The sequence below is a fragment of the Ambystoma mexicanum genome, chromosome 7q (assembly GCF_040938575.1).
Source record: "Ambystoma mexicanum isolate Mex_15411 chromosome 7q, UKY_AmexF1_1, whole genome shotgun sequence".
Taxonomy (NCBI): Eukaryota; Metazoa; Chordata; class Amphibia; order Caudata; family Ambystomatidae; genus Ambystoma; species Ambystoma mexicanum.
In genome coordinates, this window is record NC_090941.1 from 304,734,981 (window position 1) to 304,754,901 (window position 19,921).

A 19,921-nucleotide genomic window follows, 5' to 3' on the forward strand; every position below is an offset into this window, starting at 1 on the left:
TGCAACTGTCAAATGCAAGGTTTTTAATTGCTCAAACTGCAAACAAAGCTGGCGGTTAGTCACGTCACTGCTTTAGCCACAGCATCTGCCAAAATTAGGATCGTACACACCATTTAGCAGGGATTTATGAAGGATCTAGCAGGAGCTCTTATCAGGCACAACCTCACTGCATGGTACCTGGCTCTGCCCCCCTTGCTCACCATTCTGATGGACACACGCACACTTACTTTGCGGGTACCTCTAGGATGTGTTGTTTCTAACCACAGCTAAGCGGATAATGTATACAACTTGCTTTGAGATAGTTTTCGGTGGCCTTCAGGTCTTGGATGAATACATCAATCTCCCTGTAGTTTCTGATTTAACTCTGATGAGCAAAATGGAGTCATATTCGATTCTGGCTTGCATCTACCCAAGCATTCTTCTGTGTCTTCACCCACTGACAGAATATTCTTGCCACCCGAAACTTGAAAGCTGACAATGCCAATTTAACATACCTGGTGCTCTTTGCTCAGGAGATAAGATGTTTACAATGTATTTAGAACTGGACTTTTAATGTATCAATATTACTTGTGTATCAATATTACTCGTTACAGAGAACTCTTGGTTCACCAACTCTTTGATTCTTACTTTGAAATTCTGTACAGGAGATGTTTGGTTTAAAGGTTGTGCAAGATCTGAATTTTAAGTGCATGGAAACAAAAATGAACAGCATTAGGGGAACATACTTCCCAGGTGACACTTTCCAGACGACCTGACCAACCACCTGTCGCCACACATCTTTTATTGCCCACAATTCTGTAGAGTTAGTTGTTAAGGCTTACTTAACATTACTCTGAATGTTAAAAACATGTCTTTCAGTACTGAGATGGACAGTCACAATAAAGATAAGTGCCCTCAACCTGCTTTTGGGATTATGTATTGTATTATAAGTACGGACATTATAGATCCACAGGGTCAATACTTCAATGCTCATCGTTTCATGGTTGATTTGTTAAAATGTACTGATTATAAGTGTCACAACAGGAGTATAAAAAATCATGCACAGCAAAGATCAGTACCTCCAATTGTGGTCACCAGAGCCAGCGTCCCATTTTGCTTCCAGTGTCCATCGTCTATGCCCTCATAGAAGCACGCCGCCCCCTGGTTACACCAGAACGGGGCTTTGATGCCAGGTCGGAGGTGTGGGAATGTGCAGTTCCCAAGCTGAAACAGCTCATACCATTCTGCGGTGTAGTTCTTGCCTGTTAGTGTGCTGCGAAATCCAATGGCATCGTGCATAATTTTCTGTGGTATTTAAAAAAAAAAAAAAGACAAATGTGACAGTAAGCAAAGAAATGTGTTTGCCTTAGGTTTGGGTCACTGAGTGTAGGCTACCACAATGAAAATCATGTCAGAAGGGGGTAATTTTGCCGGTCCGGTGGAGTGGTAAAAATGATGGCAAAAGTGGTGGTCCAATTGTACTGCCATTTTTACCGAACAGTAGGATTTTCCACAATTTATCAGGCAGTGTTGGGGAGTAGGATGGACTTTACATGTCCGGCTGCTGTTCCCGCTCCACATGACATGCTTCTGCATTGCCGCCAGCCTGTATTTTAATGTTTGTGTGTATACAATGGGTTCCTATGGCATCTTCCTGAAATTACCACCTGGTAAAAGCAGGCAGTCCATAGAAATCCATTGTAAATGCCTCAAGAAAGCGTTACTTACTGGAGGCATTTACACTTTACCACAAACCTAGTGGAACAGTAAAGTGTAAAGGAGATATTTTTACTTGTTTAGCCAAGTTATTCGCTTTTTACAAAAATAAAAACATATACAATTCACACAAAAAATTACATTACAACTCACAATATTCCACCTACCCAGGTGCACTCCGCCTTCACATCGGCTCTTGGTGCCCTGCTCGGCGGACAGCCGGAGCCCTTAGTCTGCTGCTGATCCTTCGGTCCTCGCCCATCATAGGTCCCGACGGGGGACGAGACAGCTCTGCTTGCCTCCACACTGCCTCCGGGGCGCTCCGCCTCCTCAACAGCTCCTGTGTCCTGGCGGATTCGGGGCGGTCTGGGGAACCAACGTCTTGACTCACCGGCTGCAGTGCCTGGAGCCTCCCCTTGGCCCTCGTCCATCCTGTGTCCCGGCGGGGACGTGAGGGTTCCGTGTGCCTACACGCCGACCCAGGTGCACTCCGCCTTCACATTGGCTCTTGGTGCCCTGACGGGACCGCGGCGGTCCTGGAAGCCACCGACTTGTCTTTGGACTGCCTCCTGCGGTCCTCGTTGCTCAGTGGTGGGTCCAGCCTCACACGCCCACCTGTTCCGGTCCTACTCCTGAGTTGCTCCTACGATTTGGGACCAGCTTGATACTGCTCTTCCTGTCCCCGTGGATCGCTCAGCGCTGGGTGCTGGTCCTAGTGCTCCGACCTGCTCTTCGTCCTCTTGGCCTCAGACGTGGCTGTGCCCTCCCGCTGCTGTCTCCTGGGGTCGGACGTGGCTGGTCGTGGTCCAGCTGGTCTGTTGCTGCGGGGCACCTTTGCGTGGTCTCCGGGCTGCCACGTTCCCTCGCTGCACTTACAGTCCTACCCGCCTGACAGGAACACCTTCTCCAGCCTGGCTCCCCCTGCATCCCTTCTACCTTCTTCCTGGCACACTCCTTGTAACACTCCTTGACAGCCGGTGAGGCAGCAGTGTATTCTTCTTGCCTACCTTCTTGGCCCACTCCTTGAAACACTCCTTGCCTTTGCCTTGTGTAGCTGCTTGTGAACCTCACCACCACCTAACTGTTCGTGCTGCCAGATGTCCTGCCTGAGGTCCATATTGGCAGTGACAGAGATGTTTTGTCCCCTTTAGCCACCTGGCGCATTGCTCGCGGCCTCCCTGCCTTTAAACAACGTGGCAGGCCAGGTTCCTTAATACAGCCTTCTGCCTCTGCTTTTTGTCTCCTCCTGCCGGTACCTCCACACTACCTTCTACGGCTGCCGGCTATCCTCTCCACCTAGGAGTGAGCGAAGTCAAAGAACTTCACCGCATTGGCCCTCTAACTTGAACTGGGACCACTACTCTTCCAGTAACCATTTTCTGCCCCCTTGTTCAAACATGTCTGCAGCTTTCTAGGATCCCTCTACTCTTCCTCATATCATGGCTGTGTGTTTCCTCCCCTGGCTCCTCCAAGTTGTACCTTGTGCCACTGCACTCACTTTCAATTGTGGTTACTGCTGCCTTTGTTCCCCACTTTTCACCATTCACCTGCCTGCTTGATCCCATCCGCTAACACCTCCATACTGCACCTATTGCTCCTGCCTACGCCCTCACCTCTTCTTCCTGGTGCCTCCAGTCCATCCCGAAACCACAGCCCGTGACCCTTCCCTCCCAGGATCTGTTACAACAGCTACTGCTCGCTATTTCTCCCCTCCCTCCTTAAGTACCCGGTTCTCTTGAACCTCCTTATTGTTACTGTAATAATCCCACCCACGCTGACCCTCTCCCTCTGTTATGCGATCTTCCAAAACTCCTTTCCAGCACCCCCTCCCCCCTCTCTCTCCACCCTTCCACCTTCTCCTTTCCCTCCTACTCTCCTTTTTCCTACTAATGCCCACTCCTCTCCACTATCCTCGTCCCCATTCCTCCAGTCACTCTCCTACCTTCTCTCACCGCCCTAATTTTCTATAACCCCCTTCCGCCAGTCACTCCGCCCTCATGAACATGGCTCTCTGGAACGCCAGATCCATCTGTAATAAAACCACAGCTGTTCTCGACTTATTCCTTCGCCTTAACCTTCACTTCCTCTGCCTAACTGAAACCTGGATTCCCCCTCATAACACCTCTGTCCCTGCTTCCTTAACAACCTCCTCTTCCTCCTTCTTTCACACCCCCCACCCCTCTGGCCGCGGTGGAGGCGTTGGACTCCTCTACCATCCCAAATACATCTCCTCCTCCTCCACTCCAACTCTCCCTTCTTTCCCTTCCTTTGAATTCCTTTACAAATCTTTCTCCTCTCCCCACCCTATTTCCTTCCTGATCATCTATCGTCCCCCTGGCCCTCTTTCTTCCTTCTATGAAGACCCTGATCACCTCCTCTCACTCATCTCTCCCTCCCCCTCTCCCCTATCTGTACTAGGTGACTTTAACATTCATCTTCCTTCTCCTCCTCAATCTTCTCTCCTCTTCTCCATCCTCGACTCCTACCTCCTCTGCCCCCTTCCTTCCCCCCCAATCACTCCTCTGGCTCCACCCCTGACCTCATCTTTAATTCTTCCTATCCCTCTTCCCCTGTCTCCACTCTTGCCATTTATCTCTCTGATCATGCCTTACTCTCATTCTCCCTTTCCCCTCTCTCCCACTCCTCTACTGCTAATCTCTCCCCTCCAATCTACTCTCGACGTGACTTTCGTAACTTCAACACTACCCTCTTTTTTGATACTTGCTCTTCTTCTCTTCCATCTCTCCAAGACTTCGCCTAACTCTCTGCGAATGATGCTCTATCCTCCCTTTCCTCCTCTATCTCCTCTGCCCGTGATCAGCTTTACCCCCCTCTCTTTTCCGTCCAACCCGTAAGCCCTCTCAACCTTGGCTTACTCCTCATCTCTGCTCTATGCGGCGCCTTCTCCGACGCCTAGAAAGACTCTGGCTCAAAACTCCCTCACTTTCTAATCAAACCTCCTACTTCTCTTACCACGCACTATACAACTCCTTCCTTACTTCAGCTAAATCTTCCTACTACTCTAATCTTCTCCACTCTCAAGCCTCCCACCCTCGTCGTATCTTCCAAACTCTCTCTCTTCTTCTCTCTCCTCCCACTCCTGATCTCACATCCAATTCCACACTTTCTCCTTCTGACTTTGCTAACTTCTCCTCCAAAATCCTCACCCTTCGGCAAGAAAATCAACTCCCTCTCCGATTCCCCTTCTCCTCCTCCCCCCTCTCCTTCCTCATCCTTCATGTCCATCTTCTCACCTGTTTCCCCTTCCGAAGTTTCCTCCTTTCTATCCAAAGCTCACCCCACATCTGCCCCATCTGACCCTCTCCCTTCCCTTCTTATCCCTAAGATCTACACTCTTCTTATCCCCTACTTTACCTCTTTCTTCAACATCTGCCTCTCCTCATCAACATTTCTCTCTGCGTTCAAGCATGCCACGATTATTCCTATTCTGAAGAAACCCTCGGCTGATCCACTTCTCACTGCTAACTATCGACTTATCTCTCTTCTACCATTCCTCTAGAAGTTTCTTGAGCGCCTTGCCTATACTCAGCTTTCATCCTTTGTCAATACTTCCTCTCTCCTTCCTCCCTTCCAATCTGGCTTCCGTCCCAGACATTCCACAGAAACAGCTCTCACTTCTATCCTTAATTCCCTCCTATCTGCTCTCCATGCCAAGCAATCCTCTATTCTTATTCTCCTTGATTTCTCGGCAGCCTTTGACACGGTTGATCATCCACTCCTTCTCCACACTCTTTCCTCCTTTGGGTTTCAAGGCCCTGTTCTCAAATGGCTATCCTCTTATCTCTCTTCCCGTTCCTTTGCTGTATCATGGGGTGGCCGGACCTCTCCTTCCTTTCCTCTGGAATAAGGTGTTCCCGAAGGTTGTGTACTTGGTCCTTTCCTATTCTCTCTTTACACTTCCCTCATTGCCCCTGTTATCTCCTCGTTTGGCATCTCCCACCATTTCTATGCCGACGACACCCAACTCTTTCTCTCTTTCTCCTCCTTCTCAACTGACCTTCACCTAAAACTCTCTTCCCGCCTGACTGCCATTAAGAACTGGATGTCCTCCCGCTTTCTCTCTCTTAACACTGATAAAACTGAAGTCTGTTTCTTCCCCTCCAACTCTCTTCCCCCTCACTCTCCTCCCCCTTTCATTCATTTTCCTCCCTTCAATCTCCCCATCTCTTCCCAAGCTCGAACTTAGGAGTTCTCTTTGACTCCTCTTTTTCCTTCTCCCAGCACATTTCACTCACCTCTCGCACTTGTCGATACCACCTCTACAATATTCGCAAAATCCGTCCCTCTCTCACTTTCCACGCTACCAAACTCCTAATCTCCTCTCTCATCTTTTCTTGCCTCTTCTATTGCTCCTCTCTTCTCTTTGGTAAACCAGCATCTCATCTTGCCCCCCTTAAATCCATCTACCACTCTGCTGTTCGCACCCTTTGTCTCCTCACCTCCCGTGACTCCATCTCTACCTCGCTCTCTTACCTTGGCTGGCTACCATTTCACTCACAGCTAAAAGTTTACTTTCTCTGCCTTGTCTTTAAATCCCTCCATGGTCTTGCTCCTCATCTCTCCTCCCTTCTCTCCTTCTACTCCCCCTCGCGATCCCTTCGCTCTGCTGACCACTTCCTTCTCACCTTACCTCCATCCCCCTGTGCTTCCTCCCGTTTCCGCTCCTTCCAACTCCTTGCACCCCTACACTGGAACTCACTCCCTCTCACTATCCGCTCCTCTACGTCCTTCCCCTCTTTCCGCACTTCCCTTAAATACCTCCTTCTCCATTCTCCTCCCTGAAACCTCCCCCTCTACCCTCTCTGCTTCCCCCTCCCCCCTCTCTCTTCCCCTTGATTTTCCTCTCCCCTCTCCTACCCTCCTTTCTCTCTCTTCAATTTCCCTCTTCTAACTTTCCACCACGCCCTCCCCCACCTGCCTAATCCCACTCCCTATTTCCTCTCCCCTTCAGTCAATTGCTCTTGTCACTGTTTTATCGAATGATTCATGATATAATTTTGCTTCATCTGTTACATTGTTGTTGTTATTATGTATAATTTTGTTCCACTGTACAGCGCCTTGGTGTAAAGCGCTCTATAAATCAATAAATCAATCAATCAATCAAAGGAGGGAAAGGGAAAACAGAACACGGAAAAGAACAAGGACACCCAAGATGCGACAGGTGTCCTTCTACCATGCACATCAGCTAAAGCAGGCAAGCACATTTCAGCAGGTTTAGTACCCCCATGGTTATTTTATTATTATGACCAGAGGAGGTCTGTTCCCAAAAAGCAGAAGTCGGAAACTATACTTTGCCACAGAAAAAATCAGAGGGAAATCTAATCAGTTACGATATGCCTGAGAGTTTGAACCTTCCGAGCTCCACACATTGGACACAGACCATCCTCTGTGCCTGAATTATCTCTAGCAGCCTTCACCTCATCTGTCTGAATGGCGCTAAGGCGGAACCTCAGTAAATTAGATCTGTCCCTAGGATCTGGGAATTTGATCAAATACCCCAGAAGAGAACCCCTGGATTTATCAAGGAACGAGCCAATTTCAAGTCTCAGACCTTATCAATTGTTTTAATCCAGTCCCGATCAAGGAGTGCTCGTTTAACATTTTCAGGGTTTCCCACCAGATCCTCAGGTGTTTTATCCAGCAGACTCAAGCAATTCATAGCAATCTCTTTCAATTTCATCAATTCAAGAGACTTTCCCTGGCTCATATGGACTGTCACATCTTCATAGAGCGAGCCTCTCTTAGGCGCCATGATAGAGCGAAAGATTGAGGGAATCCTCTGCTCCAACAGTGCTGACAAAGATGACAGGCCTAGCTCATATCTTATACTGGAAACCCGGAGTGACTGTGGTAAGTTTAACACCCTCTTCCATACTCTCCCCTCCATTCTCTCCCAGTAAACCTCTCATGCCTGGAAATTTGAGTCCAGTCCATACAGCAGTATTCTCATCTGGCACATCAGCTGGTCAATCACTAATTCCAGGCATGCCGTTACTTTCAAGACTGAGGGGTTAGCAAAAATAATGAAACCAAGATATTTAATCTCCAGCTTTACTGGAATGACAAGCCTGTTTAACATCCTTTTGTATTTGGGAATGTTTTTCCCGGCATTTGAGAAGCATAAAATACTAGTCTTTGAGGGATTGATTGTTAAATCATTAATGGCTGCATAACGCTCAAACCCCTCTATTAGACGCTGCAGACCTATTGGGGTGTGATCGACAAGCACCACATCATCAGCATATGCCAGCCAAATCAAAGGTTGGTTCCCAATTTTAGGGGATACAAGGGCACAGAGAATTAGAGCTTCACCCAGATCTGAAATGTACAGGTTAAATAGGCAGGGAGCCAAAATGCATCCCTGCCTAACTCCTCTACTGGTGGCCATCAGACCGGAAAGATTACCATTGGCAACTAATCTCACCCTAGGAGATGTTGTGTTTGTCTTACTCTTTCCTTTTCCACTACATGGTGGAAAAGTTCAAAATTGCATGGAGGAGACCTTTTGCTTTCAAGCACAAACTAACATGGCCCCCTCTATGGAATGTAGGATTTAAATTAAAATGACCCCCAGAAAAAAACACAAAGGGGCTAATTTCAGTGATGGCCGAGGTGGGAGCGGATCATAATTTACTGGTGGAGACATGGTCTCAGCTTATAAATCACAAGCCGTTTGATTTTCTTTGATTAGTTACACAGAACTGGGTGGGGTGGGGCAGAACGCCTGCTACCGCCTCCTTTTGTTAAAACGGGGAACAAATCCACAAGTATCTACACCCCCCATTGAATTTTCATGCAGCGGGAGATGCTTCATGCCCTATAAAATGAATTTCCCAGGAAATCATGTACATGCTGTCTGCCATGCCCAGTCATGGCAAGTGGCATTCACAATTCTTTTTCTGAAGGGGTGCAATTGTAATACGGAAACCCAGGTCATCTGACACATAAGTCTACAGCTAAGCGGTCCTCTCTGTGCAATACATCAGTCCAACAAAAAGCCCCCCTATAGGGTCACAAATACTGGAGTTGTCTTTTGTGATCATGGTTATTCCAAATAATACCTACTAAATTGGTTATATGTGATTTTTTCACTACTTGAAGCTTACATTTTTTCCTCTACATGAGCCAATTGTCTTAACCCCCCCACCCCCAAGCATTCCACAGACTGGCTTGCTCATTATTTACTCATTCCTACTAGGCACCTTGGAACAAAGTAACTGGGCTCCACAAGATTTATCAGACAAACAGATTCAATGAGAGAACTACTGTTTGTAATCTCTAGCAGCTGATCTCAACCGTCACTCAATGGACACAATTGGTTCCTATTTCTGAGGTCTAGCTACCTCTTGGAAACCTAATTTATACTATTGTACAGTCTCCTGAATTGATCCACTGGCTGGACTTCACCAATGCAAAGGCACACATTGTTTCAGAATTATAGGCCACTTTGTTCAAATGGATATTCCAATCAGATGAAAAATACATATTTTCCATTTTTAGAATGTGCCGGCCTTTCCAGGGTAAGTATGATTAACTGTGCTGAACTGTTCCTTTTCTTCTGTCTGACCGATTTTCGTATTACAGATAGAAGCAGAGTACAGTAGGCTTCTCAACTGGGGTTCACCCAATAGACGACAAAGGCCAAAAGAGATCAACAAAAAAATCATGAAATGTAAGTACACACGTACGCAGCTACCAAAGGAATGGAACGGATTAGTGATGCAGGAATTCCTGTTCATGAAAAAAACCAGTGTCGGTCACTTTCAAGATGTGTAAAGGCCTCTTCAGACAAAACCACAGTATACTTTCAGTATATTGGAGGCTCTGTATCCCTAATAATTGCAGTGATTACATGTTTAAAGAAATGGGAGTTCAGTTAAAAAAAGGTCACTAAAGTATAGCTTTTATTCTTTTATGTATTTTAAGTTTGGACATTTTAAGCATTAAGTTGTGGTTTGAAAACGTTTTGTGCAATTGTAAAGGTTTGATATAAACCAAAGACAATAAAGAATTAAATGAAAAAATATACTTTTCTTTGTGAAAAAAGCACTGAACAGAAACTTTCATCATGATTTCTAGAAATTGGAGAACTCATTTTTATATCCTGAGAGTAATTGCTTTATGGAAAGTTTGTAACATGCACATTTATGAGGAAATAAAAGACAACCAGTTACTCCTACATCACAAATATATATATACAACAAGGATGACAGCTTACAATGACATTAAACTCTATCCCAAAAGCCCTCCAGCCGTACCAGCTTTGGAAATATCTACATGGTATTAGAAAGGTGCAAATATATCTATTCTATAAGTGCCAGTAAGCTAGGAGGTGTTGGGCCTTAATATCAGCAAGTATATTAAATAGGGCAGCCCTCACTCCCAGTATCATGTACATGAATCGCTATTTACAACAGTCAATAGTGATCCTGCAGTAATATCATTTGGCAAGGTAAGTGGGTAGGTGCCAACATGGCAAATGCAAAGCACATTTCATTTTTAATTATCAACTGTAAATATCTCCCCCAATTTAACACAAACATGGCCGTTTCATGATGACAGAATTTATTTGACCAGTTTTGACAACTTATGTAGAATTCCTATATATAAAATCTAATATGTCTGCTGTGATTCTGAAAGTCACATAATTTGGTATACAGCAAAACAAATAAAGGTAATACGTACAAAATGCCCCAACAGATCTCCGTACTTGAATTCCCAAACAGGGGTCTGGAGCCTGAAGACCTCAATGGCATCCTCGTCCTTCATGGCGGGAATCTGCCCATCGGGGTAGCCAGAAGGGCAGAAAGTGTATTGCGCTTGACAGTATGGATCTGTTTTTGGGCGGTTTTGAAACCGTCTGTTTCCAATAGGGAAAAAAAGAATGAGTTATGGATTCATCCAACAAATAAGTTTAAAAAAATGTTTTTAGTTACAAGTTTATTTGTAACAGGCATTTGTAGGTGTGGGAACTAGTTTCCTGCAATCAAAGGTGTACAGCAATATTTTCTTGCCACACTATGATGAAAGTTCAAGTGGCAACACACATCCCCCTACCAACTTCCCTTCAAAGATACTTAAAAAAAGAAAACTCCACAAGGGAGAGAATAGAGGTTCTGTACCTGAGAGCAATATTTGAACAGATCACTTGGGTTGGCAGTGTTGAACCCAAGCCTAGTATTACTGTAGCAATGACCAGGCAAGACCCCAATGGCTGCTACTTTTTTATTTTTGTTTAATTAATCACAGCATAGAAATATACATAGCATAACATCAAGATAATACCTGTCTGTACCTGTACAGCACATGCCCAAAGTCAATACATACAAAATTGTCTTATCACACATATACTGATATCCAAACTCAGATGCAAGTTAAAAAGACTGCCAAGTAATCAGTGAGCAGTATCAGCTGCATCCTCGTCATGCCAACAAATATATGGTAGACACATTCACCCAAGAAAGCGTGGTGAACAACGACATCAGGTAACAAAGGATAGGGGGGGGGCTGTTGCAGAGCCACGTTAGCCATATAAAGACGAACAGTGACCCAAATATCACAGGTGCATGTTTTTAGCTGAAAACTGAAGGCACCCACAAAACATGTGTCCCAATAATATGCAAAACTAAGGTAGACTCCCAGTCAGGAGAATGAGACCAGGAGATGACTTGCAAATATAATCATAAGAATTGCCAGCAAAGAACTCTGCTGCCCGAGAGCGCTCTGCCCAACCAGTACACGGGCAGCACATTAAAAGGAAACACAGCATCACTGATGACGACATGCATAGTGTACACATTCTTGCATTGGTTTGGAGAGGGGCATATAGAACAGTTGATATTCTATGGAATACAAGATGCTAATTGCCCGCTGTCGAGCAGTCGCTCTTGGCACATGTGGGTCAGCTGGGCTCATCTCCGCGGTGTGAAGGTCAGGGCAAGTAGCTCTGGAAGAAGAAATACAGAATGCCACCCCATTGGAGCTGTATAGAAAACAAGTCGATGCATTGCTTTTAGAAATGAATGCATTTAAGGAAGACACGTTAAGAGATGGGGTTAGGAGAATTAATAAAGATCTACAGAATTTCACCCATCAGAAGGCGTTTCGCTATACTCAGGATGATTATAAACCTGATGACCCACAGAATGGAGTGCCTGATGCAAGAAAGAAGCGAGTAACCTTTCGGAATACCTCTTTTTTCAAGCGATGGGCGCAGCAGTGATCCAGGCTCCAATCGCAGTGGGTCCAATCGTGGCCAACAGGGAAAGAGAAACAACTACGGTGGAAGAAACAACGGTAATCGGGGCAATCGTGGTAAAAGAGGTAATGGTACTCAGCAGCCTTTTTTAGAACAAGGCCCGGAGGCATGGGAACCAGAAGCATGTATCACCAGGAGCATGCAAGCCTTATGGTGAACCTATCTGCTTACACACCAACCAAAGATGAACTACAAATGTTTGAAAAGGGAATGGGCTTTGTGCCCTCAAATCAACATAACGAGTTCCAATTCAGACAAGAATTTTTTTAATTTATGAGGAAGATCCACCTGAAACCATTTTTTCCAAGACAAAGAACAGGACGCCCAAGACACTGACTCAGGTTTACATAAGAAATCGTCATTTTGCATACCAATAAATGAAAGAACTGCAGAAGCTCAGGTTTTTCATAACAAGGTACTGAGAGATTTAGCATCTCTTGAAAAATCAGCAAGAGAGAAATCGTTTTTTGTAAGACTAATAATTGCGAAAAAATGGCAATGGGTAGTCTCCTTGCGAATGAAACCATCGTAATACGCAAGGCAGATAAAGGTGGGGCAATAGTCTTACAAGATCGTACAGCATACGTTTTAGAATGTAATAGACAATTGGTCGATCTCGACTGTTCAGAACCATTGCCCAGTGACCTGACAGGAAGATTACAGGAGATGATAAAGCTTAAAGTCATCACAGCCAGACAACGTGTTTGGATCTCTCCTAAAGAAGCTGATTTTCTGTGTGCAGATATCCCCCAGATTCCGCAGTTCTACACATTACCAAAAATACACAAATGCCTTGAGAAACCCCCCGGCAGACCAATTGTTTCCGGTGTCAATTCTGTTTTGGAGCCTCTATCATGTTTTGTCGACTTCTTCCTACAACCTTTGGTACGGAAAATGAGGTTGTATGTTCAGGACACAATCAGATTATTAAAGAAGTAGAAGGATTCAGCTATGATTCTGAGATTTTGGTAGGACTCGATGTGGTGGCACTCTATACGAGTATCCCACAAAGAGCCTTGTTAGCTATGCTTGAGGAAAGACTTCTCCACGAATATCCTACATCAACCACCCCCATGTCTTTTGTGCTGTGGTGTGCGGAGATGGCGCTTATGGAGAGTTACTTCCATTTTGATGGAAATTTTTATAGGCAGATCCAGGGCACAGCTATGGCAGCTACATTAGCTCCAAGCGTTGCCAATCTGTATATGGAACAATTTGAAACCAATACAATTCTTGGCAACCAGAACCCATTCTCGAGCAAGATTAGAACATGGAGACGATATATAGATGATATTTTCGTCATTTGGAAAGGTACTGCAATTGAATTAGACCAATTTTGTAAATGGGTCAATACACAAAATGGGTCTAAAATTTACAAATACCAGCAGCACCTAGGAGCTCCATTTTTTAGATATTGCCATCACCACCGAACGCCAGAAGAAAACTCTCAGTGTTAAGCCATATTATAAATCACAGATAAGAACTTGCTTTTACACTAGACAAGTTTCCACCCGCGACATGTCAGAGACAATCTCCCACTCATAGAGATTTTACTACTGAAACGTAACAGCACCCACAAAATGGACTTTCAGTTAGAAGAGGCCATGTTGAGTGAACGGTTACAACAGAGAGGTTACCCAAAGAAACTCATGGAGACTGCCCTTAAGAAGGTGAATAACAATCGAGATGCATTATTGGAATACCAAACAAAATCTAAAGAAGACAAAAATGACAAATTGGTGTTTGTCAATACCTTTAGTCACCTTTGCAACTCAATCAAGAAAATTGTGGTGAAGAATTGGAATATTTTGTCTCACGGTATGACACCACTTGAAAGACCGGTTATAGCATTTAAAAGGACTGCTAATTTAAAAGAGAACATTACTAAAAACAACATTAGTAAGACTCTTGCTAAGCAAATGACACTCCCTGAACAGTGGGGCTTGCCAAAACTGACTGGCCATTTTCCGTGTGGTAATTGCGTGAGTTGTAGTTCGACCTGCAAAAGCAATGTGATTGATTTGCTTGGAAAAAAAATAGTTTGACCAACTGTAATTCAAGCATGGTCATTTACGGTATTTGGTGCCCATGGGGTAAACTCTACATCGGTAAACAGAGAGGAGGATCAAGATCCGTATTGGTGAACATAGAAGTTGCATTCGCAACTGGACCCAGAATGCCCCATTGGTTGACCATTGGGTCGAATTTTTACACACAGTGGACGATTTGCGGTGGACAGGCATATGGAAACTTAATCCGAGCTCATATAATAACAGAGATAAACAACGGCTACTGAATAAAGAGCAAAGATTGATTTATATTACGAAGACAAGTTCTAACGGGCTAAATGATAAACTGGACTGGGCAGTCTGACTCTAGCAGTTTCCTAAGAGACAAACCACATCTGTATACAATCTGGGTGTAAGGAAACTGATAACGATCCATGGGTTTTGTTCTGACATGGCGACATGTTCTAGTTTCAATGCCTAGACTTTTTGTTCAGAGCTTTTGTCAGAAATCAACAATGGCTCTGCACGACCCAATCGATTGTTGTCCCCCCTATCAATGTTTAGAATTAATTTGTAAAGTATAGCACTTTTCAGTTTTGTTCCGTTTACTAACGTTAGCAATTAAACTGCAAATTGCAGGATGTCAATGTGTATGATTTGCAATATACAGTACTTTAATTTGAATGACTTGGCCCAACGAGCCCCTATTTACAAATTACAGTTCCATCTGGCACAATAACAAGCCAATCCGACATAAAAAGACACACACGTAGTGGGTGTATTGCTGCTATGGGCGGCGTCCACATTTACAACGCTGTCCGGCGGGAACACATTGGAATTACAGCTGCAGTCTAATGGTTATTGGCTGCTGCCGGGGTCCAATTTAACCACTCCCTGTTGGATGGGGGTTTAAAAGCTTGTCGCTGACACCCTGTCCGTTAGCCACTTCTTTGACTAGAGGAAGGAGGCGGTCGCTCGACGTCAACAGTGCTGATTTGTACAGCTGCCAGGACGAGACGAACAGCTTGGTGGTTGTAACAATGCCCTAATGGTAAGCCGTGTCCCGCGATAGATAAGACGGTCTTTGAGTGCCCTCGCGATTTTATTAATAAAATGCCGTTTTGTAAGTCCCTCTGACAGGCATCCTCTGTGAGCAAACTTTGCAGCTACGTATTCTTCGTATTACCAACCTCGGGTGCAGTTCACTGTGGAACAAAGACCGGTGTACTGCTAACACGTAATATTGTAGCCTGAGTCACACAGATGGGTTATACGTGTTGTACTCACTACAGGTGATTTATGAGTTATGACTGCACGTGCGCTGAGACTGATGTGATTATATGATTTGGAACTGACTACGTCCGTTTGTCTCCTTGATTTTGCATGTCTGACAGCTTGATAGATGTCGTACAGCTCCTACGGTCGCTGCTAAGAATATACGTGCTATCACTGCCTGTAAACAAGAACATTGGGGAGACACTTGAGGTGATTTTAGAATTCATGACTGATTTCATAAACCTAACAAGTTACCAGCTATGACAGAAGATTTTTCTTCTGTTCTCTCTTTTTTTCCCTCTGTAACCAATGCAGTAATAGCGAGATAGTTGCCAGCATTATTGTCAATGGCCACGAAAAACTACACCACCTTCAAGTCGTGTATCTGTTTGCTTTTCTTCCCTCGAGAGTGGCGAAAATTGCACCTGCATTTATTTTCATGTCCCTCGACGTGAGTACCCGCCCATGGTTGTTGTTGTTCTGACCTTCAGTTGCATAGCGGATTCGCCACTCAACACAGTGCCATTTCCGACCAGGTCGTATTATGGAATGTGTAGGTTATAGGAGAGTGGGGTTTGTTATGGCCAGAGTTTTTAGATGTCGAATCTGATTACTGAATAGTATTGTGCATAAATAAACCTAGACACTGCTTCCATTCTATTCTCCGCATCTTTATATTAACCATGCAATATAGCAAGTGTGGCAGCGGAGGGTGTTTTATGTCCCAAGTCAGCTGATGTTGTCGTATTAAAAACGTATTGAGTGGTTTAAAATTGATATACAACAGACGTTCACCTTTGAATAACCGATTGTGAATAAGAATTAATTCTTATGGACATAAGGTGTAGTTATACTGTTGTCCCATTTTTTTTCAGGTTAGAACAACCATTACCTTCTCGTTCAATGCAGTAAACTTTGGGGCTGCATTAAAGTGTGGACGGTTTTTCAGTACATTAACAAGCTGTAGACTCCGCCGACAAGCTACAAACTAAGCCATTATTTGTTGTGGTTTGAGTTGTGTTGTATATTGTACATGTTCCCCAGACAAAAGGTTCCCCTGATGAATTTCCCTTGATTATATGGTATGAATAGTGTGTGTGTGGAATGAAACATGTTGGGATGAGTGGGTATGTATTATTTGGACTGTGTGTGGATTAATTGCGAGTTGTATAAGTGTTTTGTTGATTGAAATCTGTCTTTCAATAACAAGGCTACATTAGTCATCTCCCTTGAGCCTTGTGTAAAAAGGAAGGAATTATTCACTTCCTGGTTTATTTAGATTTTTATATGCACCCGTTCCTTTTCTGTTAGTTGAGTATGTACTAGCTGGCAAATCATTGAATTTATTTGTCTTCCACAACTGTATTTGATTGTATTCTGCAATTTTGTAAATAATAAAAAAAGAATATTTATGACAATGGTTCAGAGTGTCAGTAGGTTGAATTCTCCTAGTGACTATTAGTGTTCTGTTTATTGAGGCTGGCGTTTCCGTGAGCTTTTGAAAGTTTGGTGTTCTTCCCTGAATTAGAGTGCTGTCAATGAGTCTGTGTATTTTGTTAAAGGTTAATCACCTATTCCTTGAGAGTTGATACTCACTGGACAGGAGTAAATGTAATTTCCCTCATACCTCTTTGATGTGTTAATCAGGGCGAGGGAGCAACATATCTATCTAAGTAAACTAAACTAAACAACAGGAACTGATAAGGCAAAAATAATGGCACACATAAAATCGTGTATGAATAGGGGTACTTAGGTCAAATGAGCTAAAATATTGGCATTCCAACCTCTACACTTTGGGTTCTCTATGATATCACAATCCTCACACCCAGGTGCCCACCCCAAAGGTTTTCATCTACCATCTGCCCTTTTTGGGTCCTAGTAATATAGGTGGACGTGCGTTGCTTTTGGGAAAATATACTGCTACACGAGATTAGGGCTCTGGAGGGGGTCCTGGAGTGATCGAGGTGCGGGAGGGTCAGATGGGTATCAGCATGAAAGGAAGTGGGGGGGGGTCAGAGCTGGTGGGCTCTGGCCTGGGGACCTGGCCGGGTGGGGGTTGAGAAGACACAGGCAGTTTAGTGGAGATGAATAGGCTTATCAGTTGTCACTCTCTCACGCTCTCTGCAGAGCACATTCTTTCGGAAATTATACTGCGGTATTGTAACAAGGCATGGCTGGGCTTCCATGAGAACAGGGCTCGCACGGAGCTGGGAGGGGGAGGCAATGGTTTAGGCTGCTTGTGCGAGGCGCTGGGGATGGGAGAGCTGCATTTCTACAGAGATAGATGGATTTTCTAGCCTAGCAAAAAATGGCGTTGTGGCTGATTCAAAATGGTGTCTTACTACAAGGCTAGGGTTGTATTCTATGTGTTGTTCGCTATGGGTTTGTGTATGACATAAGCAGGTGGGGGGTGGCTGTGCCTCCCCCCTTTGCTACTACATACATTATTCACCTGGAGTGACGCAAAGGGGGAGGGCAAGGATCGTTTCCTTCCCAACAAAACCGTCTAGTGTTTTTCACAATTGTTACATCAGATGAGGTCCTGCCGCCACTTTGTCTCTGTCGCTGCCTCACTCGCTTTCCAGGACATGAGGAGGATACCCCTTTTGACAAAGAGTGTCACAAGAGAGATTCACTTGCGTGCATCTTTGCTGAGACAGAATCTCCACAACATAACTTCTGTGCATTCCAATTTAGCAAAGACTGATCTCAGACGAGTAGAAGATGCTCTAGAAGAGAACACCCAAGCAAAAAATGCACAAAATCAGGAGATGGATCTCCTGCAACACAAATGGTCTCAGTGTTCCCAGGCCATACAGGCAGCACAAAAAGACAATGAAGCCATCTGCAAGGAGAACAATTGACTCCACAAGCAGGTGGCAGCTCAAGAGCAGGTAATAGAGGCAAGTCAAGCCCTGATAGCAGAGAAAAGGCTCAGGCCTTAGCCTATTGTCAGGAAATAGGGGCGGAGAGGGAGAAACTTGAGCTGTTAGAAAAAGAGTATGCTAGGCTGAATCCAAACTTGAGGAACCCCAAACTAGTAGAGAGGGACAGGGCCACCCCTGATCTCCATGTGATGCCCTCTGTACCAAGGGCCTCAAAACCATCTACCACCTTGTATGTACCAAGTACTGCCAACTTCATGTCCACCGGTTCACAAGTACCGGGAATCATGAGGCAGCCAGACTCTAGTCGGTCCAGCATGATTGAACAAGTAGGCCACCGCCCATCAGAGATTGATGGACGGGCGTCCCTGTACAGATTCCAAAATGGGACAATTTGGTTCGCTTTGCAGAACAAAAAGAGCGTGAATTGAGGCCCCAAAAGAGCATTCTAAAAACCTCCACCCAATCAGGGCAGTGGGAGGGATTCTCCACCAACCCTGGAAGCAGAGAGGAGTCAGAAGACCACTCTCCTGTGCGAAAGAGGGAGTTCAAGGAGAGTGACCCAGAGAGCCCAAGGCACAACAGGGGAGAAGAAACTAGGCCCCACCATTCTGAGAGCAACTCACAAGCTCAAAGAATCAGGGGAGCGCATAGAAGATAACGAGGGGACCTCAGACATTAGCAGCTCTGAGTCTGAGGGCGAATGAACTCAGGTGAAGCGGCAAAAGAAGGCTAATAAACAAAAAGAAAGCTCTGGTGAAAAACCCCATTAGGCAGATTAAGGCTATTAGGAATTTCATGACCCTATGTCACAAAAAGGCAAAATATTCTGTCTGGGAGCATCTGGAGCTATATGAACAGATGATAGACTCTTAACATCAACAATAGCCAGAATTGCATAGACTATGCCAAATGGACATTCTCTCCGGAGTACTCCAGCTTCTTTGCTGGATTGGAAGACCAAAACCATTCCAGGTGGTCCATTTAGAAGGCGGCCATCTTGAAGCACTTTTCCGCCCACAGAAACCCCCAGGATGCTCGCAAACCGGCCTATAATCTGCAGTGCGGAGAGGATCAGGCACCAAGAGAGTTTGTGCAGGAGCTAAAACACACCTTTGCGCAAACTACCAGGTGGGTACCCACAAATAGTCGAGAATTTATAACCACCTATTTTCACATGCTCCCAAAATATATGACACAGCGGGTAAGGGATTTTCACGACAACAGGACCCTGGACTGGATAATAGAGCAGGCTACCCAGATCTATGAGGTCCAAAAACCTGCAGAAAGTAAAAACCAAACAAAAAACCCCAAACCAACCAACACCCCCGCTGCTGCTAAGGTGGCGGAGGTGAAGGTTGCCCCCATTTTGCACCCAGAAATGGGGGGGCCTAAAACACACCTTCTCAAAACCAGCCTAATCAGAGGCAAAGAAGGTCTTCTGATCAATCAGCAGCAGGTGGTAGTCAGGAAGGTAACCCACCAATGTGACCTCTAACTCTGCTAATTATATCAGCCCAGGTATTAGGGCAATAGATCTATCTTGGGGTACCTATGGACTCCCCCAGCCCAAGGGGGGTCCAACCAGGTGAGTACTGCCCCAGGAAACTTCCCTCCTAACTTCCCTCAGAAGGGCAGTAATCCTCCAAATCCTGGGTTAAGTTTCTTCCCCCAGTACCTTCCAAACCCCAACCTGCAGGACAACCTTCCTTTCTCTCCCCACTCTTAGGAGTCCAGACCACCCAATCCGGGAGAGGCCAAGGGTGGAGGGTTACCAA

At 45.0% G+C, this 19,921-nt stretch overlaps 1 protein-coding gene across 1 annotated transcript in view; it reads right to left on the reverse strand.

The window, feature by feature from the left end:
- CLN5 (CLN5 intracellular trafficking protein) overlaps positions 1-19,921 on the reverse strand; it is a 199,612-nt gene that overhangs the window by 148,400 nt on the left and 31,291 nt on the right. The window contains exons 2-3 of the mRNA XM_069639382.1: positions 10,402-10,576; positions 1,059-1,284 (exon numbers count right to left, since the gene is read on the reverse strand). Of these exons, the coding sequence (XP_069495483.1) occupies positions 1,059-1,284; positions 10,402-10,576 (401 nt within the window). The remainder of the gene's footprint in view (positions 1-1,058; positions 1,285-10,401; positions 10,577-19,921) is intronic.